We start from the raw sequence: 21,252 nt of genomic DNA on the forward strand, positions 1-21,252 counted from the left end.
CTCCGCCCACTCCTTAGGACTCCACTTCGTGACCCAACAATTCATTAGTCCTCCTTAAAACACAGGAGTGGCCGCTCTGCTGCTTCAGAAACTGGAACGATGAGTTGGGTAAAGCCAGGATGGCTCCTTTGGGCGAGTTTTGTCGGATTTATGGCATCGGTGCAGAGCGTAAGACGAGAAGAGTTTTTCGCCTTCGGTCCCAACGCAGGAGATCAGTCACTAAACTCAGGGAATGACCAGACCCACCGCCTCTCACTCAGCAAGCCCTTGTTTTTTTATGATGGCACTTTCGACAGCATTTTTGTAAGTAAACCAGTAATTCATCACGCTACAACATATTCAAACCGGAGGTTAGAAGTCAACATAGACTGGCAGTCTTTCTCTTGTTTTGCGTAATTGCGCATAATCCAAACAGGAACGCGGCCAGAAGTCACATCCATTAGCAATTCCTGGAAGTTTAACATTCTTTTTCCGGTGATTTGTGCTTTTTCTGTCGACCGTAAACATTTAGGATCAATTTACTTTTCATTGCGCCTTCTCTGACTGGTGGAATCCGCTTCTCTTGAGCTTATCATGTTACTGTTTACATAAGGGGCAAGAATCACAGTTTGTTATCCAACCCCCCAAAAAGATCCAGTGATCAGTTCACGTTGCATAAAACATTGGTATGTCAAAAATGTGTTCTTGAACTGTTTCTAATCAAAACTTTCCTTTAATTTAACTTTTTTTTCTCCAGTTACTTGTAAAAGGAAATGAGCCATTTGGTCGAACAAGCAGCCCCTCTGAATCTGATGTGTAAAACATATGTTTTAATTGTGCTGCGCAGCGAGGCGCCAAAACGGACAAAAGCATGCAAAATGTAATTTCCAAGGCATTACAGCTGAAACCAGATGTTTACATACAGCTTATATACAGAGGCACATGTCATTTTTTTCTTATTCTGATATTTAATCTTTTGCTAAATGACCAAAAATAAATTTATTTTTAAGTTTCTCTTAGGCATCTTTCAAAGTCAGAAGTTTACAGACATGTTCTAGCTACTTGGTATAATTACCTTTTAAACTGCATGACCTGAATCTCATGTTTACAGATCCTTCTTCCAGAGACAGAGATTAGGGTTTGGTGGTAACCACTTAGAAAGTTATGACTGTAACTAATTTTCCGATAGGCTTTGAGTTATTGTTTTTTTAAAAAGATCAATTTGTGCTAAATTTGACAGGTTGCCCATCGACAACTTCATAAAGCCCATCGTCATACTTCTCACAACTTTCCTTGAAGTTTATTCCTTCAAACATCTAGCTAGTTTGAAGGAACAACCTTGAAGTTGATTAGTTTTCATTTCATCTAGTCACAGAATACATCTCCAAACACCAGGTTTTTGACCCTAAGAGCATTTGCAGACTAATCTGGCTTTTTATTTTGGTTTTGGAGAACTGGATTGTTCCTTGCTGAGTGCCATTTCAGTACATGTTGACACAGGACTAGTCGTAATTCTAACTTTAAATAAATATGTACAGATAAAAATCTGTGATTGGGGTATTCCACATTGCTTTTCTTGTTGAAACAATCCCTCAGTTTCTTATACTCCCCAAAAATGACTTAGTAAAGGATTAATGCTGCTCCAGATATTGGTATCGATAATATATGTGATCACACATCTCATTATTTAATTGTATTATTGTTCAAGAAGTTGCAAAAATCTAAATGTTTGTTTTGAAAATTGATGTGCAACAACTTAACATCCTGTTTTTGTGTAAATTAAAGTATGTTTTGGATGCCCGATTCAAGCAAATTAAAGCTGCAAAAACTGTAGATTAACCATTATCATACTATTAGTTACTTGCAATTGTAATATAACTTTCTCCTGTTAATATCATTTGAACATATAGATTTTACCTTAATGTCCTTTAATCAAACGTTAATCATAATAACTTGAGTAATTTGTGTGAATTAGGTTTCCTCCAGAAAACTTGCTGACCCTGGTGGTTGGGTGTTAAAGCAGTCATTCATCCAGCGGCCTGCCATGTTTTTGAGTTAAAAAATGATTAAAGTTGATGGAACATTTTAAAATATCTCTTGGTAATTATGTGTTATGGAAAGATTGGAAGATTAACACTTGAACACCAACTATAAAGTCTTAAAAAACACAAACATATAAAAAAATAAAATAAAATAAAACAAGCAGTGCTTAGCCTGGTAGGGGCACAAGTAAAGCCTGATGACCCGCCAGGCTTAATATACACTGGGGGAAACCCTGAGCAGTTATATCTATTATAGAAATTTATTTTTGTTCCTTTAATTTTCTTACCTTTGCCATTTAGAGGTTTTTACTATAATTTTCATATTTAGCAGTATAGCTAACCTTAATTAAACATGCACAATCATAGAGCTGTGGTTTACGCATTAGCTTGAAGTTGATTTTTTTTTTTTAGGATGACTCCCGGCTGCATTGCTGACCGCAGCCTTGCCTCCCAGCTGCAGCTAGCTCTGTTTTTCATTTATGACACAGTCTGCTCTGAACTGTCTGCGCCCTGTGGGAGTTAACTGTTTCCCAGCGGTTTCAGTGCAGACATGGTTAAACAAAATTGTCTTTCGTAATCAGGTTGGGGGGGGTTTATCATCTCCTTATGAGTGTAATTAGCATTTTATCAAGGTTTAACATATGTTGACAGTTATCTATAAAGATCTCTCTTTTTATTTTGCTCTCTGCTCCACATCTGTGAGATGACAATCGCTGATTGTTTTCCCAGTTTGTCAGGAAGTTTCTGTAATGACGATTAGTGTCCAATCCTTATGCTCTCTGAGGCTGTTCTTCAGGAGACAGGAAACAGCACAGCCTTTCCAAAGAAGAGTTTTCTTGTTCTCTTTTTGTCAGGAACAATGTTTTTGACATAATCCTACTGTTTTTAAGCCTTCACATGTGCTCCCATTAATAAACCAGTAAGCGTGTAAACACTATGTTACGTTATGTAAACGTTGTTTGTTCATTCTTCTAATGACTCAGAAAGATAGCTCTTTTGAATCATTAAAATATTGCACTGTGGCTCTTACAAAGCCAAAATGCAACACAAAATTGTAGTTTTATGGGATTTTCCGTAAGTTCTTAAGCAAAATCTGCTTTTAATGTCTACAACAGGCTTTTAAGAGTCACTACCATCAAACTATGCTCTCCATCTTTCTTCATTTCCCATATTTTTAAAAACGGCTCATCTCATTCTGTAGAATTGCTTTTTTCTTTTAAAATCTGACAATATAATTACATTTAATTTAATTGTGTTAGCTTTCAGAATAAAACATTTCATGTTGTACATATTTAAAAGAGAGATTTTTAGGGGGCCTCTAGGCAAGTTTTATTTTGTAGTAGTGGGGCCAAATATGGCTTTTTGGATGGAAAACAACTATGGTCTAATGAGTTTGGAAAATGTTTAACTCTAATTTATTTGATTGGGACAAAACACATTAATTAACATTTTTGTAAATGCACCAGAATTAGCCAAAAGGCTATTTTACATCTCTTGTCCCTGGATAATGAGTGTTTGTTTTTAGCAAGATAAATTAACGTTTATGCAAACAAGGTTAAAAAGACTGGCAACACTTTATTTGACTGGTTGTGAATAAGACTGTCATGACACCGTCATAAACATGACATAACACCTGTCATGAACATGAGTAAGTCTTCATGAATATTTATGACTGTTGTCATAAAGTGTCATTCGGTAAATCATGACACTTTTAATACAAAGTTGACATTATTCAAAATGTCTTTGTTATGACAACTTGACATTAACCAAGAAATCCTGATCTGACATAAATTTGTTATAAAAAAGTATTACTGATTAAACTTTAGCTTTAATAACATAAAGCTACATAATTTTTAAAGTTTAATCAGTAATACTTTTATAACAAATTTATAAATCATTTATCATGATTTCTTGGTTAATGACAAGTTGTCATAACAAAGACATTTTGAATAATGTCAACGTTGTATTAAAAGTGTCATGATTTGGGCGTGCCGTGGTGGCGTAGCGGTTAGCGCGACCCGTATTTGGAGGCCTTGAGTCCTCGACGCGGCCGTCGCGGGTTCGACTCCTGGACCCGACGACATTTGCCGCATGTCTTCCCCGTCTCCTTCCCCGTTTCCTGTCAGCCTACTGTGATATAAGGGACACTAGAGCCCACAAAAGACCCCCTGGAGGGGTAAAAAAAAAAAAAAAAAAGTGTCATGATTTACCGAATGACACTTTATGACAACAATCATAAATATTCATGAAGACTTACTCATGACAGGTGTTATGACGATGTCATAAGTTTTATTCACAACCCATCAAATAAAGTGTTACCAAAAGACTTGACTACACAAATACAATCAAAACAAACAAATGCAAAACAAGGAAACTATAACACAAATATTATAACAAAAACCATAATATTGACCAACATATATGGTATGTATTGATCATTTTGATGATGGTACTCCACAAAATGTAATGTTTGTTACTGGTTTCTTAAATTAGCAACAGAATGATGTTTTTATGACGTTTTATTGTTGTATTTTGTATTATGTGAAGCACTTTAAACTGCCTTGTTGAATAAATGTGCTGTACAAATAAACTTGATTGATTGATATAATAAACAATTAAAACCAAATTAATCCTTCACCTACATGGCAAAACACAATTGGCTACATGGTGGGATTAGGATAGGGTTCTTATTATTCAAAATGCTAACAGATCTAATGTGTTAAGAACCGTTTTTAAATTTTTTAAAGTAATTATAAATGGTAAGAGCTCAAAAATATATAAAAAAAGAGCTCAAATATAAAATTTGTCTATTTCTGTGGTGTCAAGAGGAGGCTGTCACTCATATTTTTCTTCATATCCAAGCCGCCATTTTGTTCCTTTAATTTCAGATCAACACCAACGGTTTTGTCGCCACGGCAGAACCAACAAGCGAGTCGACATACCTCGGTAAAATGCCTCCCAAATTTGGCATGATCGCAGCTCTGCAGGGGGATCTGGACACAAGCGATGGCTTGGGGAGAGTTTTCTTCCGTCAGGACTCCAGTCCGGATGTTCTGCGTCGGGCGGCTGAGCACATCAACAGGGCCTTCCCGGACGACGATGAGGTCAGTCCTACAGCTGCCGTGGTGATCACCTGGCTGGATGTCGCCGCTCATGAACCCCAAACTAGAGGAGATGGCATCGAGAAGAAGGTGAGCGTCAAGCGGTTCTGCAGTTTATCTGTGGTGGAGCTAGCTTAGCTGTGTGCTAAGCTGGTGATGATGTTTCATCACCAGCTAGTCTTAAACCCACAACTAGTAAACAAACAAACAACTAGTCTTAAAAACAACAAATCAAAAAACACAATTAAAATGAATATCAATTATTTGCACTTTTGTTTAATCCAAATTAAGTCAGCAGCTCCATCAGGCCCCAAGGGCTTCAGGGGCCCCATAAATGCTAATATTTTAACACAGACCACAGATACATAAATGTTACATTTATTTACTGAGATTGTCAATGCTGCTAAATTTGATTTAATGGTTTCAGCATACATAAATTAAAATATTTTAAATTGTTTAATATTTATATGTAAGATTTTAAGGAGCTGGCAAGTTTACTTTGTAAAAGTTCAAAGAACAATATTCATAGTTAAATTGTTTTGTTACCATATCAACAATCTGATGCTGTGAGTTTAATCTTTGAGTTTGAGCTGTTTGTTCACAAATACAAACTAGTAAACTACAATTATAACTTATTGCTTTTTAGGTTGGCCAGTTAAACTACTTCCCCTCTCCCAGATTTCAGAAAATCTAACACAGAAGCTGTTAGAGTTGCTGATGTTTTTAGCAGCAAGAGGGGCCCCTAAGTCAAATTCTGCTCAAGGCCTCATACAGCCTTGGACCGGCCCTGTACGAGTTAAATGATGTGCAAACGGGAGATTTAATTTAATGTTGCTAATGTGGCTTTAGTAGCTCTTCCATTTGTGTCTGTTGAGTTTTTAACAAGGGGACACAGAAACTGTTTTGGTTGGTCCAGTTTATGGGGCGAGTTTCTGAGATCTCCGCGTAGCCAACTTAAAAAAAAATAAAAATAGCGTTTTTCTATTTATTATTATTTTCCTAAAAACATAAACAAGAAAGGCTTAGCCTGGCTGTGGGGCTCGTAAAGCATGGCGGGCCGCCAGGCCTATAATATACTGAGGGAAACCCTGGGGTAAAATTTAAAACCTCAATAGAGTCCACACCTCCAAGCCTGGCCATTACCTTTCTGTGCAATCATGCTAAAAAAATCTCACTTCCAGTACAGTCTAGGTTTTCTTCTCGAGACTTTGATCGCCTCCAGTAGATTTTTACTGGGCCAATCAGTAAACAGAAGGAGGACAAGTTGTGATTTTCTGCGCTGTTTTAGAATTGCAGTCTGCCTGTAGTTTTAGTAATGGCAGCAGAGGAACTAAACAGAGCCGTTCAGTCCATGTTGGCTATGCCTTCAAATATTGAATTAACATTAGCAGCCATCTTGTTTGGATATTCTCTTTTAGCGGTGCTGAATGGTTGTTTGAAAGGCCTCCAATTTCCGGTAAGCTTCTTAGCATTATATTGGCACATTGCCAAAAGTTAGCAATTGGGTAAAATAAAAACTCAAATGAGTCTACGTTTCCAGGTAGCAATCCTTTCTCAATCAAGGGTCAAGGGTCTATTTTTTAGTAGGCTTTGGTGGAGCGAAACATTAACACCTTTTCTTGCATTTTCTTTTGCTTAGAGAAACACCTTCCAGCTGGTTCTTGCCTCCCTGGAGACTGCCTCATATGCAATTCTCCTCTACGCCAGGGATGGAGTTCAGTTTTTATCCACACCAATAGGAGACAGTGATCTGATCATGCATTCTGGCTTCAGCCAAGGTTTGGTCCGAGGATTCCTGTTTTCCAGCCAGGGACAATATTACCGCACCAGCATGGATAACGAGACTTCTGTCAGGGAATTGGCGGAGTAAGAATCTGTCCCAACAAATCACTATTTCACTGCCATGTTCATCTTGCAGACTCACTTATATCATCCACTCTCACAGGAAGACAAACTCTGGCATGCGTGGTGTATGGGTTTATGAGATCGGAACGTCTCCCCATTTTTCCAATGTTGCTCCTGGGGAAGTCACCGATCTGCCGCCGGAGGCCCCGCTGCTGGTTTTGGAGCACGAAGGACAGCAGAGATATGCTAACATCGATCCAGATGCTGAACAGATTGAGGTCCTTGAAATCCTTCCTCTGCCATACCAGCCACATCAGCCACAGAACCCCGAAGTAGTTGTGGTCGATGACCCAGAGATAAATGTAGATGGTGGGTCTGTGCAGAAAAACATAATTTTATTCTCATTTTGTCACATTACAACTACATAACTTCATATTTATGTGCTTTACCTATGGAGTTAACTGGCATTTTAATAAATGCCTCTGAAGGGCTAAAAATGTTTCTGGTTTCCATGTCCTCCCTATTTTTTGTTGCGGCCATCCGAGCCGGGCCATAACACAGAGCTCGAAAATAAATCCAAGAGAAAGTTTGAAACGATTAATCGCGATTAATCCATTGGTGAAATAATTGTCAACTAATTTAGTGTTTGAATAAACTTAAGTACAGACTCTGAAACATCCCATTCAGAGCACAACTATACTAGAAATACTTATATTTTGCATTTAAGATATTAAAAACCCTTCTTTTTGTGTAAATATGTTATTCTCAGAACTTCTAAAGTGGCATCGTTTCACCTTTACCTTATTCAGATTCTGTATGATGGTGTCAGAGTGGTGTGCCATAACAGGCCTGAGATTAAATTACTGATTCACTCATTCATTTGTTTGCAAATCTGTCTATTGTTTAGAATACTCAAGTAATAACCATCTGAATACATTTGCACACAAACTTTAATCCGATTTATATTTCTGTAATTGAAACACATATTGTAATTTTCCTTCCAATTCACAATGATGTTCTACTTTAATTTATATTAAAAAAAACATTCCAATAAAATAGTGTTAAGTGTTTATTTGTCTATTAAAACAGCAGAATCTCAAATATACACCTCTGTGGGACACCTTTTTTAATGAAAAAAAATTGATTAAACTATTAGTATTTTTCTGGGAAATCTTAACTTTGTCTTTATTCTTCATTCTCAGTGTTTTCGTACAACCTTGGGACATGTGCCAACAGCAGAAATAAATGCTCCCAGTTTGCAGACTGCAGAGATTATACCAGTGGATTCTGCTGTCACTGCAGACACGGCTACTATGGAAATGGACTGCAGTGTGTGGCAGAGGGTACGCTTTTACTTCTGAAATTATAAAACATAATAACAGTGAGAACATTCTAGCAATAAACAATTAGTTTTTTTTTTACAGGAAAGCCACAAAGGATGAATGGTAAAGTCAATGGGAGGGTTTTTGTGGGCAACTCTCAGTCTCCAGTGGAGTTCAGCAGCAAGGACCTCCACTCGTACGTGGTGGTGAACGACGGCCGATCCTATGTTGCCATCAGCGACATTCCTGATGCTCTGGGGCCGTCGTTGATGCCATTGTCGGCCATCAGTGGTGTGATCGGCTGGGCGTTTGCTCTTGAGCAGCCTGGATTCAAGAACGGCTTCAGCCTTATTGGTGAGCAGTGATGTCAGTTCTGACATTGCGTTACTCTGAGACTCCTTTTTTCAACGTGTTGCTATGTTCAATCTATTAATCAGATTAAAGCTGCGGTATGTATGTTGAAACTGTCACTGTGTCATAAGAGTACAGGATGAGTCAGATCAACTGTGAAGCTCCTCTACCTTCTCCCAGTGGCAGAAGGTAGAGTGCTAACTGAATGGTTCAGTGCTAACTAGAACCATTCAGAGCCAGGAGGCGGATCTTAGTGCTGTCAATCACAGCTATCATCTAGCATAGCCTGTTCAACTCATAAATGGTTTTCCTGTAACAACAAGTTGTTTCTCTGCCATTAACACATTTAGCAAGAACTACATGAGATTGATTGACAGCGCTAAGACTCTCCTCCTGGCTCTGATTGGTTGTTTTTGGTGGGGAGTGGTGCATTTCTTCAGTAGCACAGGAAGGAGATGGAGGAGATTGATCTTTTCACACCTAATCTGTTACATTTTCAAGGAGTAATCAGTAATCAAGTTACTTTTTCAGGGTAACTATGAATGAGAATTTAATGCTATGAAACTAGGAGAAGGATGAACATTTGCGATTGAGTTGTAGCTTTACTGACTTACCATCTGGATTACAATGTTTCCATGGTCCGGGTCTTAAATTTCACTGTTTTCTGTAGGGGGAGAGTTCACCCGACAGGCTGAAATGACCTTTCTACCTGGAAACGAGAAGCTAACCATCAGGCAGGAGTTTAAAGGGACGGACGAACAGGACCACCTGGTGGTGACCACCACCCTGAACGGCCAGATCCCTGAGGTTCCTCCAGGCACTTCCATCCAGTCTGAACCTTACACAGAAATCTACCAGTACAGCAGCAACCGTAAGACACAGAGTCTGACCCTTCAGGGTGTCTTTATTGTATTTACTTATCAGGGTATTTTACGTTTCAGTGATCACCTCATCCTCCACTCAGAACTACAAGCTGATTTTCCCCGAAGGAACCAATGAATACAGGAGGTTTCAGTGGCGTCAGACCATTTCCTTCCAGGGCTGCCAGCATGGTGAGGTTTCAAGGGACATGAAGCCTACGCAGCTGCTAAGCGTGGATCAGGTCTTCGCTCTGTATGACGCTCCAAACCAGCTCCTCCGTTTGGCCATGAGCAACAAGATTGGAGATGTCAATGGTAAGGGCATAAAGCGTCTGCATAAAAGAGACTTCCGCAAAAGGTTTAGTTTTGTTTTTGCTCTTTTCCAATAAAATTGGCGTACAAATTGTAATTTTCAGGGGGGGAACCAGAAGAGAACCCATGTTTTACTGGGAGACACGGCTGTGATACCAATGCCATTTGCCGACCCAGTCAAGGAAATGAGTTCACATGCCAGTGTGCCTCAGGATTTAATGGTGATGGGCGTACATGTTATGGTGAGACTGGTCTTAATGAAATATATCAGCATAATCTCTGCAATTCTTTTTGATGTGTTTTTTATGCATTATATCTACACAAAGTAGAATTTACATCTAAAAGGGAAGGAAAATGATAAATGGTTTTCCTCTTTTACTCTTGCTCCCCTCAATCAGGTCCAGTTACTAAAATTTCCTCCTTTTGTCTTTTATTTTCCTGTCTCTTGTTTCTTGTACCACTGGGTTAACATTTTCATTGTTAACAATCTGCAATTTACAGTAATCAAATAGCTATTTTATCACATTTTAAAAGAAGGAAAATAAATCTAAGGCCATTTTTTCAGATTCAAACAGAAACTTCAGAATAAAATACATCATAAAACTGTAAACAGAATCTAATAACTCTCTTAAATTTCATAATCATAACGTGACAAAATATAGAAAAAGTTAATGTGATGGTTTTCTAAGCCACTATGAATCACACACTTCTCATATCTTTTCCAGACCCACTATTAACATAACTCAAACTTCCCTCCGGTGGGACGGACAATTGTGCCACTTAACAGGGGCTATCCAGTGTGTTGAATCCCTTTGACATGTCCAGTGTGGTCATGATTTCCTCCATACAACCAAAAGTCTTCTACATGAAAGAGCAAACAGGAAGAACACACAGTAGAGAGAGGAAGGAAGTTTTTCAGACAGATGCTATCTTGGGAAAATTACCAAATCTCATCAAGCTTTTCTCTTTGATCATGCAACATCTGACAGGAAAACAGACGGGTTTCATAAATGCAGATTTCAGAAGTCAAAATTTCTTGGGAATAATTAGGAAGTGATAAGAGCCTGTTGTCTTTGCCAGACATCGATGAGTGCAGAGAAAATCCTCAGATCTGTGGACCTAACTCAATCTGCAACAATCAGCCTGGGACTTTTCGCTGCGAGTGTGATGAAGGGTATCAGTTCGGTATTGATGGACGGACATGCATCGGTGAGTGACCTAATCTCTTTACTTTAAAAAAAATACCATAAACATCACTAAGTGTTTGTTTCAGATATAAACATGAAGTAAAGTAGTCTGGCAGCAGCATTTTGAATAGCTTAAAAGATGATTCACTATGTAGTAAATTCAATAGGATCTTGTAATTATCTAAATATGATAGCAAGAATGCTACAATAATTTTCTCTGACTTGGTAGAGGAGAGGATATGACACAATTTATAATTGTTCCCTAAATGAAATGAATCGAAATCAAAGCCAAAGGAGGGCTAAAGCTATTTTAAATTCTGGATTTTGTTGTTCAGGAAAAGAAAGCAAGAGCTTTGGGTGGAGCTATAATCATTGTCTCAGTCGTAATGAGAAATAATTACTGAAAAGATACCCATCAGTTGTGACTAAGGCGTAGACTAGGATGAACTATTTAGCTCAAGGCTGAATGTCATCAGCATTAAAGTGACAGGAAGTGTAAAAATTATTATTATTTTTTTTAAAAAGCCAGCTAATGTAAGAAATGTAGAAGGAAAAAAAAAAAAAAACTGACCAAATGTTCTGGAGTTCAGCTTGGGTTGCTAGGTGATAGGCAGAATTCTGCAGGGGTTGCTAGGTAACGGGCAGGGATTTGCTGGGGTTGCTAGGTGATTGACAGAATTCTGCTGGGGTTGCTAGGCCAGGGGCTGGGCTTTGCTGGGGTTGCTAGGTGATTGACAGAATTCTGCTGGGGTTGCTAGGCCAGGGGCAGTGTCTTCTGATTTGTGACGTTTTAGTTTTTTTCTAAGCACTTGTGCTGTTTTTTAAGAACCAAATGAAAGTACAAAGACTTGCAGCATGTTGAGCTGAATCTCCTCAACAGGTTTTGGAAGTTAATACCATTCGTAAGCTCTTTTTTTATTTCTTTCCTTCCACAGAGGTTGATCGACCAGTGAACCACTGTGAGGAAGGAACACATAACTGTGACATCCCCGAGCGAGCTCAGTGCAACTACAATGGAGGTTCCTCTTACATCTGCACCTGCCTCCCAGGCTTCGCAGGAGACGGGAGATCGTGCCGGGGTAGGAGAGAGGAGAGAGTGTTAGCTTTTTGGAAGTAGTTAAATTACTGGGAACGTTGTGCGTCTACGATCCAAATTTCTAAACACCTTTAATTTGCAGGAAATTGAAACTATAAAGCGGTGTAAGACAGAATTGTAATTTATTTGAAAATTTTATAATAGATTCAGTTGAATTTGAGATATGCTAAGTTAAAAACTTCATATATTTCTAAGAAGCTTTGGCAACTATAAATATGGGAGAAAAACCTTTGACTTTCTTTGCAGAATAGTGACCTCGCTGTGACGTTTGTGTATAGATAAGCCTGAAAACCTTGTTACACCCAGACAACACATTTTCCAATGAAGGTCTTCTCTATTTCACATGTGAAACGGTGCAATATTATGTCAATATAACAAAACAATAGGACCTCATATTGTGCTGCATGCAGTTCAGAACCACTTGAAAGCCCACAGAGTTGGGTTGAACTGAGTTAAACTGTCAAAAACCATCATTTTGAAGTTTGCTCTATGAGTTATGCTGCTCCTTTTTCCTCACTCACCCTCTCGTCTTTTTCCTGAAGACATAGACGAGTGCCAGCAGAGCAGGTGCCATCAGAACGCGTTGTGCACAAACACACAGGGTTCATTTATCTGCCAGTGCAGGCCGGGTTACAGCGGAGACGGTTTCTACTGCTCCTCAGGTGAGTCTATGATTTATACCAGAAGTGTCCAAACTTTTTACTAAATTCACCAAGTTGAGAGCACTCATGAGCCACAGTTTATTTCCATTTTTAGGCAAAAAAAGCTAAATAATGTTATTGGGAATTCTTTTCTTTTTTCCTGCTCGGCAACAAATTGAAATTACAATTTAAAAGGTCTGAAAAAATGTCTCAAAGTTGTACATTTTCCTAACTTGTTGGTCAAGAAATACATTTTTGTTTATTCCCAGCAACAAAAATGAGAAGTGTCCTTGAAAACCCTTAACTGTGTTTAGCCCATTTTAATTACTGTTTTTGAGTGAAAAGTCACTGGAGATTTGTGGCCTTACTTACGATAGCAATAAAATGAAAACACAAAAGAAGACATGCCTAAAAAAACAAAAAAAACCCATTTGTTTTGTACTTAGAATTTATTATTTAAGATGCAAATTTGCTATTAAAAATCAGCTCTATTTGCCATTGCTATACTGAGTCACACTGCGGTTTATATCTGTTCTATATTTATTCAGGTGAAAGAGTTAAAAGGTTTCATCTACTCTGTTCTTGGTAATAGTTTTATTGAGGTTATTTTATACTTCTGGCAGAGAGGGGAGTTTTTCAGAAGTGCTCTGTTGCTACTTGGAGGTCTGATTTCTTTTATTCTTTATTCAGAGCGGACCAAAACCCAATGCGAGGACATCAGAGAACGCCTTCTAGGTCAGACCAGCTTCAATCCACGTGGACCTCGACCTGTGGAACAGTTCATCCCTGAGTGCGGCGAAAATGGTGATTATCGGCCAGTACAGTGCTTTGGTAGCACTGGGCAGTGCTGGTGTGTGGATCGAAATGGACAAGAGATCCCTGGGACTCGCACAGACGATGGCAGCCAACCTTACTGTAAGTAAATTGCTGCTCCCAAAACAGCTACGAAGGGTGGAATCACACCAACTCTGTTTTCTGCGCTTTAATCGAACCCTGGTCCGTTTGCCTAGAAAGTCTTGTTCAGACCAAAAATGCTAACTTTGGTCTGTCTAAAAACCTAGGTCTTAGTTTGATTAAAGTAAACCTGGGTGTGGTTCGAATGCATATCTGAATGCCAAGCGGACTGGAGATCGCTCCAAAAACAGGAAGTAGACTAAAGCGCAGGGCATTCTGGGTAAATACAACCTAAACAAATGTGTGAGTCTAGCACTAGAGGGAGAAATGGCTCGTTGTTTTTTTTACCAAAGACAAAAGAGAAATCCTAAAATCTGACACTACTCCATTTCTGTTTACATTTTGTGAAGAAAGAAGTTGCGCTGGTCTTCTTCTGAAGTTTTCATGTCGTTTCCTTCAGTAGTTCTTGGTGCAGCGCCACCACAGATAATTGGGGGAACAGGTTTTTCAATTGGTGTGGTTCGTTTGACTCAGTCCAGGTTGAAAGCGAACCACAGCATCTGAAAATGTAACAAATTTGCAACTTTGGTCCCCAATCGAACTGAATCTTCCGGACCATCAGCCTTAGAGTTTGATTAAGGTCCATTGATTTAACTCCTAATTCTTTTTTTTACTTCATCAGGTCTCCCTCATGGCACTGTGGCTCCACCTGTTGGACCCCGACCTCGACCCGATGTGGTTTTGCCCCCAGGGACACACCTCCTGTTTGCCCAGAGCGGCAGAATAGATCACATCCCTTTGGAAGCTTACAATATGAAAAAGCAAGATGCCAAGGCTGTCCTCCATCTTCCTGTAAGTTTCTTCTATAAAATATTCCCTCGTAAGTCTAAGATCCAGTTCTAAACATTCAAAACGTTTAGACTGAACATCAAAACATATCCAACAGAACAGGAATTATTTCTTGCTACAGCCACTGAATCTTGGGTCAAAGACTTTGCTCTCTTTCTGTCAGACTCCCATCTGCTCCTTGTATTTAGGACTTACATTTTTATTGGAGTCACATGGCGGCCTCCGCTCTAATGACTAACATCAGTTTGAGATGTTTTCAACCAGCTGGTCTGAAGTTTGGCTCAGTGGCCCACACTGGATTTTTTACTGAAATTGTTTGTGTCTAGACGCACATCTGCTCCCCGACTCTCAGAACAAACGCTCTTAAAAAATGTTGTTTGTTGACCCATCCGCAGGGGAAGGCAATCATTGGAGTGGCCTACGACTGCATGGAGAAAATGATTTACTGGACAGAAATTTCATCTCCTTCGATTAGCAAGGCTAGCATAGATGGAGGAGAACCCACTGCTGTCATCACATCAGGTATTTCTGCTTCCTTATACTTTAACACATTAAGAGACTGCTTTGAAATAAAGTGAACTCGTATTCTTGCAGATTTGAGCAGCCCTGAAGGGATTGCCGTTGACCACATGGGTCGAACGATGTTCTGGACCGACTCCGTGGCCGATCGCATTGAGGTGGCGTCTCTGGACGGGACTCAGCGTCGAGTCCTCATAGATACAGATCTCGTAAACCCCCGAGCTATCGTCACTGACCCCATCAACGGGTGTGTAATTCTTAAAATAAAAAGCTTAATATCTTCCAGATATTTTCCTAGAAATTACAAGCTAAACACCAGCCTCTTGGATGTGCTAAAAAAATAACATTACATTTTTAACTAATATAAAAGTGAATATACCCCACCGTTTTCACATAATTTAGGACAGTGAAATTTTTAACCAACAGTTTTATCTAAAAAAAACTAATTTCAAATGGTGCACAAAACAAAACCCCACATAAAAAATAAGATACCATAGCAGTCTCTTATTTTTGTTGAAGACCAATTTAAGGCAGAGCTTAAGGTCTAAAAATAAGAGGCTCTTATAAAGTTCCACTAAATCGCTAAATGTGTTTCAGAAACATGTTTAAAATCTAGTTAATTTGCTCAAAATAAGCCTGACTACTCCAAACACTGTGGAAACATGATAATCTCCAAGAACTACAAAGGACTTTGACTCAGAGTTTGAGACTCGAACTAAAATTTAACTTTAGTTGCAAAAATAAAAATCTTCAAAATCTACTTGGACGTTTGCTTTAAAAAGCCTCAACTTTATTGAATTAGGTATCTCCCAAGTTTTATGATTTGCTGCTGGAACATTGTTAAGTTGTGAGTAAGTTAGTCTGAGATCCAAGTTTTGCCTTCAGAGGTAAACAGAAGACTCAGTTTCATCAATTTTCACCTTTTCTTGTTTTTTAAAGTCATTATTGTCACAAACAAGCCAGCAAAACATCAGGAGCAAATTTTATCACAGGAAAATGTAAATCAATTTGACTACAAATAGGCGACACTATGCAGATTCTTTTAAAACAAATGTCTCAGAATATGAATATTACTGTTTTTGTACCTATTTCCGAGCTAATGGCTTGGATTTATATAAACCAGAAATGGGTAGATTACTCAAAAATTGCACTCAAGCGAGAGTAGCACTAAGAAATTACTCAAGAGTAAAAAAGTATTTGGTAAAAATGTTACTCAAGTACTGAGTAACTAATCGGAACATAAATCATGTAATATTTTAAAATTACGTCATCAGATGGAAAAGATATAAAGAAAGTCGCATGGAAATGTTGGCATTTTAAGGAACAAAACGAAAAACATTACTTTAAATAACATAATTTTAAAAATAACAAAATCAGGGAAAAGAAACATTTTTCCTAATCAGTTTATGAAATTTTAACAAAACTGCAGCTCTGTGTCTGATAAATTTTGAGTTAAAACAAGCTTGTCTTCATTCAGTGAAGTTTCTCACAGTGGGTAGAGTAATAAAATCACTCAAGTAAGAGTAAAAACTACAGCATATAGTAAAAATACTCTTAAAAGTATTTTTTTTCCAAGATTTTACTCATGTAAATGTAACCAATTACTATACAGTAATTGGTTACATTTACATTGGTAAATGTAACCAATTACTGTAACCAATTACTATATTACCAATTACTAAATTAATCAACTTTCTGTTTATTGCTGAGTAAAAATTCAATCCATCTGTTTTATTGGATTTAATTGGAAATATTGTGTACTGTTCATCTCCTGACAACAGGAATTTGTACTGGGCTGATTGGAATCGTGAAGCTCCGAAGATCGAAACCTCCTACATGGACGGATCCAACAGGAGACTGCTGGTTCAGAGCGAGCTGGGCCTGCCGAACGCCTTGACGTACGACTCTCAGAGCTCCCTGCTGTGCTGGGCGGACGCAGGTAGGCTTCAGGCGGATGACTAACCTTCACTTTGATGTCTGCTGTGGGATGAGTCCTGTGCTTCACCCTCTTGCCTGCAGGCACACATAAAATGGAGTGCATGAATCCTGGCCGGGCTCAGCGCAGCACGGTTCTGGAAGGACTCCAGTACCCGTTTGGAATTACAACCTTTGGGAAGAACCTCTACTACACTGATTGGCAAAGGTTTGGAGTTTGTTTCTTCATGTTTTCCCAAGCTCAGATTATGTTTAGCTGAATTTATGTTGCAGCTAAGAAAGCGGGAGTTGGGGGATAAGTTGCTTCGAGCGAGGGGTTTGGAGGAATTCGAAAAAGTGACAGCTGCTTGCAATTTCTCAGCTCAGGCATCTGCCAGTGACCTACCAGGGGCCTCTCTGTGATCTCTGCAGGACCTTACACAAGAAGGTTGAGAGGTGTTTGTGGGGGGAGGCGAGCACTTCAGACAGTTTGCAACAAACTGCGGCTCTGAAGCCAAACCAAACTCTTACTCATCCTTGACAGACTTTACACACTAAACAGGAGACGCTGGGAAGATCCCACAGGCAGAGACCTTCCCACATTGCTGAAATCTCTCATGCTGATTGTGTTTACAACAGGGATGCGGTCGTTGAAGTGGACCAATATGCTGGAAAGGAGTCGGATGAGTTCCAGCCACAGAAACGGACCAACATCTACGGGATCACCACGGCCTACGCCCAGTGTCTTCCAGGTAGTAAACCGGTTTAAAAAGTGTGACATTTTTCCAATGGATGTGACAAAAGATTGCTTTAATATTCTTCAAAATGTTGCAAACTGCATGTTTTTGACACTTTGTCACATTGAGACTCATGTTTTTATGTACGGGTGCACCGATTTATCAGCCAGCCAATTTATCGTTGCCGATTTCCTTGGTGATCGGCTGATTTTTACATGTGAAATCGATCTTATATACCTCTGGAAAGGTCTAAAAATCAACTATTGTCCTCTTCTGGTCTCCCATGAGAAAAGTTTCACTGACAGACTGGCCCACCAGGTCATATCTGCACGTTTACAGTTAATAATAATTACCCCACTGTTGCCAACTCAGCAACTTTCTTGCTATATTGAGCAACATTTCAGACAAAAAAAAATTGGTATCGGACAAAATTAGAATAGGCAGGTTAGGCTTTTTAAAATATCGGTAATTAGGAGTGCAATTGATGCACTCCTAATCTTATGTGACAGACCACGACGGAAGCTGCATTTTCATTACAAAAGTGTGCAAAATTTTGTCAATATTCCACTTACATCGAAAAAACAATTTCACAATTGCAGCGTTTCCATTAAATAAGGAAAGGAATTAAAATCACGTAAATAAGTTTGTTCATTTGATAAATTATTACAAACAACAAAACATGCAGCGCCATCATCTCCCAACTACTTCCTGTCGTCCTCGTCTTCTTCTTCTCGTGGTTTGCGTCTCTGGCAACATCTGGTGGTGGATCATGTGACTTGTGTGATGCAAAATAAATGTTTCCATTGCAAATTTCTATGCAGTCAAAAAAACACATTCTATTGGCAACATTTTTTATAGAAAAACAACAGTTTTTATGAAGCAGATTTATTTTCGTAATGTCACATTACATCGTCAATGGAAACGCACCTAAAGCAGAACCCAATTGTGAAGTGGAAGAAAAATATAGATTTTTTTTCCCATTTATTTGACAATAAAAATCAGATCTGGACGTGCATTTCTGTTAAACCCTCATTACTTTGATGCCTCTTTGTAAAATCAGTGGCCTAATTAGTAAATTGAGTTCATTGGTAGCTTTTTGTCTCCATTACAAATGTGCACAAAACTTTTGGTAATGTCGAAGGTGAGGTTGCAATTAGAAAACAAACTGTAAGACGTTGTAACTGGTAGGAAATATAGCTAGCATGCATAACGAGCTTAAAGTAACAGCAGGAATTTGCAGCTCGATGTTTTTTATTTGGAGGAATGAGTCATGGTAAAGCAAAGCACCAGACTTCATCCTCCCCTCTAGATAAAGGCTGGACCAAACCGAGGGAATGTGCAGTGAAGGGAGTGGGCCCCCAACATCTGGAGTTTGCTATGTGTTTCCCTTGGATGTGTTTCATATATATAAAGAGGCTGTTTCCTGCTACTCCGTGCTGTTCAGACTTCTTATTTAAATAAGTGTCCTCAAATGTTTGCTCTCCTTCAACAGGTCAAAACTACTGTTCTGTGAACAACGGCGGCTGCACTCACCTCTGTTTAGCGACGCCGAGGGACCGCTCCTGCAAGTGTCCCGACAGCGGAGCGAGCGTGGGCTGCGTGGAGAGAGAGTACTGAAATCCTCAGAGAGTCGACCGTTCTCAGATGTTTGGACCACTCGGTGTTGCGAAATCTTTTGAAAAAATTGGAGCAAAAGTCAACTTTTTAACATTTCTATTCACTAAAATCTCGTCCATAATAGGTTCTGTACATAAAATTACACTGTCATGTTTAATTATTTCCTGAGTGCACATAAACTGAGAATAAAGCTCAAGGGATCCATAATTTAATGTGAAGTTTATTGGAGCAGCATCTGGTGTCAGTGGTGCTACACTGTCATGTCCGACTAAAAGCTTATTAGCTTTTATGGTCTCAATGTTGACTTGATTGGATAAACATCTCTGTAAAGCTGGTAGAATCACGTTACATACCGGCCAGCTAATAAATAAATGTTTTTCTACCACTCTGAGGCTCTTGCTTTTTTATCATAAGCAAAGCAACGCTGCCATCATGTGTCCGGTGATTGAATTGAAATACTAAAGCATTTTTGCAGTTCTATGGGGATTTGGAGAACTATATGCCGTAAATATATATATTTTTTTTTTGTATATAAAATTGCAGGATGGCGCTATGAGTATTCAATTCCAACCTTACTGTAATCACTACACATGTTTAATAGGTCATTTTGTGTGAACTGGGGACCATCGCGGCTGCCCTTTATTTTTGAAAATCACTGTTCAACATATCAAATCACACAACAGACTAATTTAACTTTACTTCTATTATTTCATTTTATTAATTCATTAATTTTATTATTTCAAAAGGGAAGGCTGTACTAAAAACAGTAACTTTATCATTTGTGTTGGCTACGGTATACTTTAAATACCTGGAATGCGACACAACATGTTTGGCAGCTAACATTTCAAACCGGGCTGCCAAGTTATTGCCAAACAACTCAATTTAAACGGCAAATGACATAAATCATGGGTAATTGTTCATGGGTAACAAAAATCACCTTTTGTGTAATTTCTTTTGATAGCATGTTAAACATCGCAGAGTACGGAGCCCCCTAGGGGACATGGGGATTTTTTTTTCTTTTGCGTTCCCTCGCAATACTTTTGCGTTACCTCGCAATACTTTTGCGTTCCCTCGCAAAACTTTTGCGTTCCCTCGCAATACTTTTGCGTTCCCTCGCAAAACTTTTGCGTTGTGTTCGTAATCTGAATGGTTTAAAGAGCTGCTTTCAGTGCCGCTCCATCTTAGCCTTAACAGACATAAACATGCAGGAAAAAAATCGATTTTCAATCAGTGTTTTGCACCAAACAGTTAATAATAATAAACAAGTTTTCACGGAGGCTCTGTAAGAGCCATATGAATGAAATGAGTAATTATTGATATGACAGGAGCAGGCGGCTTTGACACTTAGTGTGTCGACGTGGGAGTGACGTCACCAGGTATGACTGGGAAGGATACTGGCTTTGTGTGTATGAGGAAGCGGGTGAGCGGGGCGGTCAGTCCTGGCAAAGTTTGGAGCATGATCATCAAAACGGAATAAATCGATAATTGTGACAGAACAAAGAAAAGGTTTAGAGTTGATTGATACACAGACAGATGAGATTCCCCGAGTTAACCCAGTGCGGCCCTTTACCATCATTACTTTGTTGTGTTTTTAATAATAAAAACTTGTTAATAATAAAAACTGTTTGGTGCAAAAAACAAATTGAAAATCGATTTTTTTCCTGCATGTTTATGTCTGTTAAGGCGAAGATGGAGCGGCACTGAAAGCAGCTCTTTAAACCATTCAGACTACGAACACAACAGAGACGCAATCAAAACTGTCAGATGACTTATTACCCGCGATAATAACTCAGAAATAGTCCAAATTAGGATGTATTTTTATTTCTTTCCTACTTACGGAAAGTTTCTGTTTATATCGTAGGTTTGTGGCGCCTTTCTATCCTAAAGAAAGATATAAAACTTCAGATATTTCACAAAAAGATTCTAACATTCATGGAAAAACATCACATAACCTTATATTAAGCATAAAGTACGGCACCCTCCGTA

General features: G+C 38.8%; 1 protein-coding gene across 1 annotated transcript; it reads left to right on the forward strand.

Annotated features, from left to right (window-relative positions):
* Positions 1-19,657, forward strand: nid1a (nidogen 1a). Its single transcript, XM_032553668.1, has 20 exons — positions 1-303; positions 4,910-5,212; positions 6,762-6,988; positions 7,068-7,336; positions 8,170-8,310; positions 8,392-8,643; positions 9,311-9,511; positions 9,582-9,815; positions 9,917-10,054; positions 10,893-11,021; positions 11,935-12,078; positions 12,638-12,757; positions 13,427-13,651; positions 14,313-14,482; positions 14,875-15,001; positions 15,074-15,245; positions 16,780-16,937; positions 17,018-17,141; positions 17,552-17,664; positions 19,142-19,657. The coding sequence occupies exons 1-20, from the start codon at positions 100-102 to the stop codon at positions 19,264-19,266; spliced, it is 3,576 nt and encodes a 1,191-aa protein (XP_032409559.1). The 5' UTR covers positions 1-99; the 3' UTR covers positions 19,267-19,657.
* The last annotated feature ends 1,595 nt before the right edge of the window (positions 19,658-21,252 follow it).

The sequence above is a fragment of the Xiphophorus hellerii genome, chromosome 22, assembly GCF_003331165.1.
Source record: "Xiphophorus hellerii strain 12219 chromosome 22, Xiphophorus_hellerii-4.1, whole genome shotgun sequence".
NCBI classification, from domain to species: Eukaryota; Metazoa; Chordata; class Actinopteri; order Cyprinodontiformes; family Poeciliidae; genus Xiphophorus; species Xiphophorus hellerii.

Excerpts from the sequence above, each read along its gene's own strand:
- nid1a (XM_032553668.1), top strand. The coding sequence starts at position 100 with ATGAGTTGGGTAAAGCCAGGATGGCTCCTTTGGGCGAGTTTTGTCGGA. Across the intron at positions 9,512-9,581 it reads CTACCAGTACAGCAGCAACC|TGATCACCTCATCCTCCACT; the intron begins GTAAGACACAGA and ends TTTACGTTTCAG. Across the intron at positions 11,022-11,934 it reads TGATGGACGGACATGCATCG|AGGTTGATCGACCAGTGAAC; the intron begins GTGAGTGACCTA and ends TTCCTTCCACAG.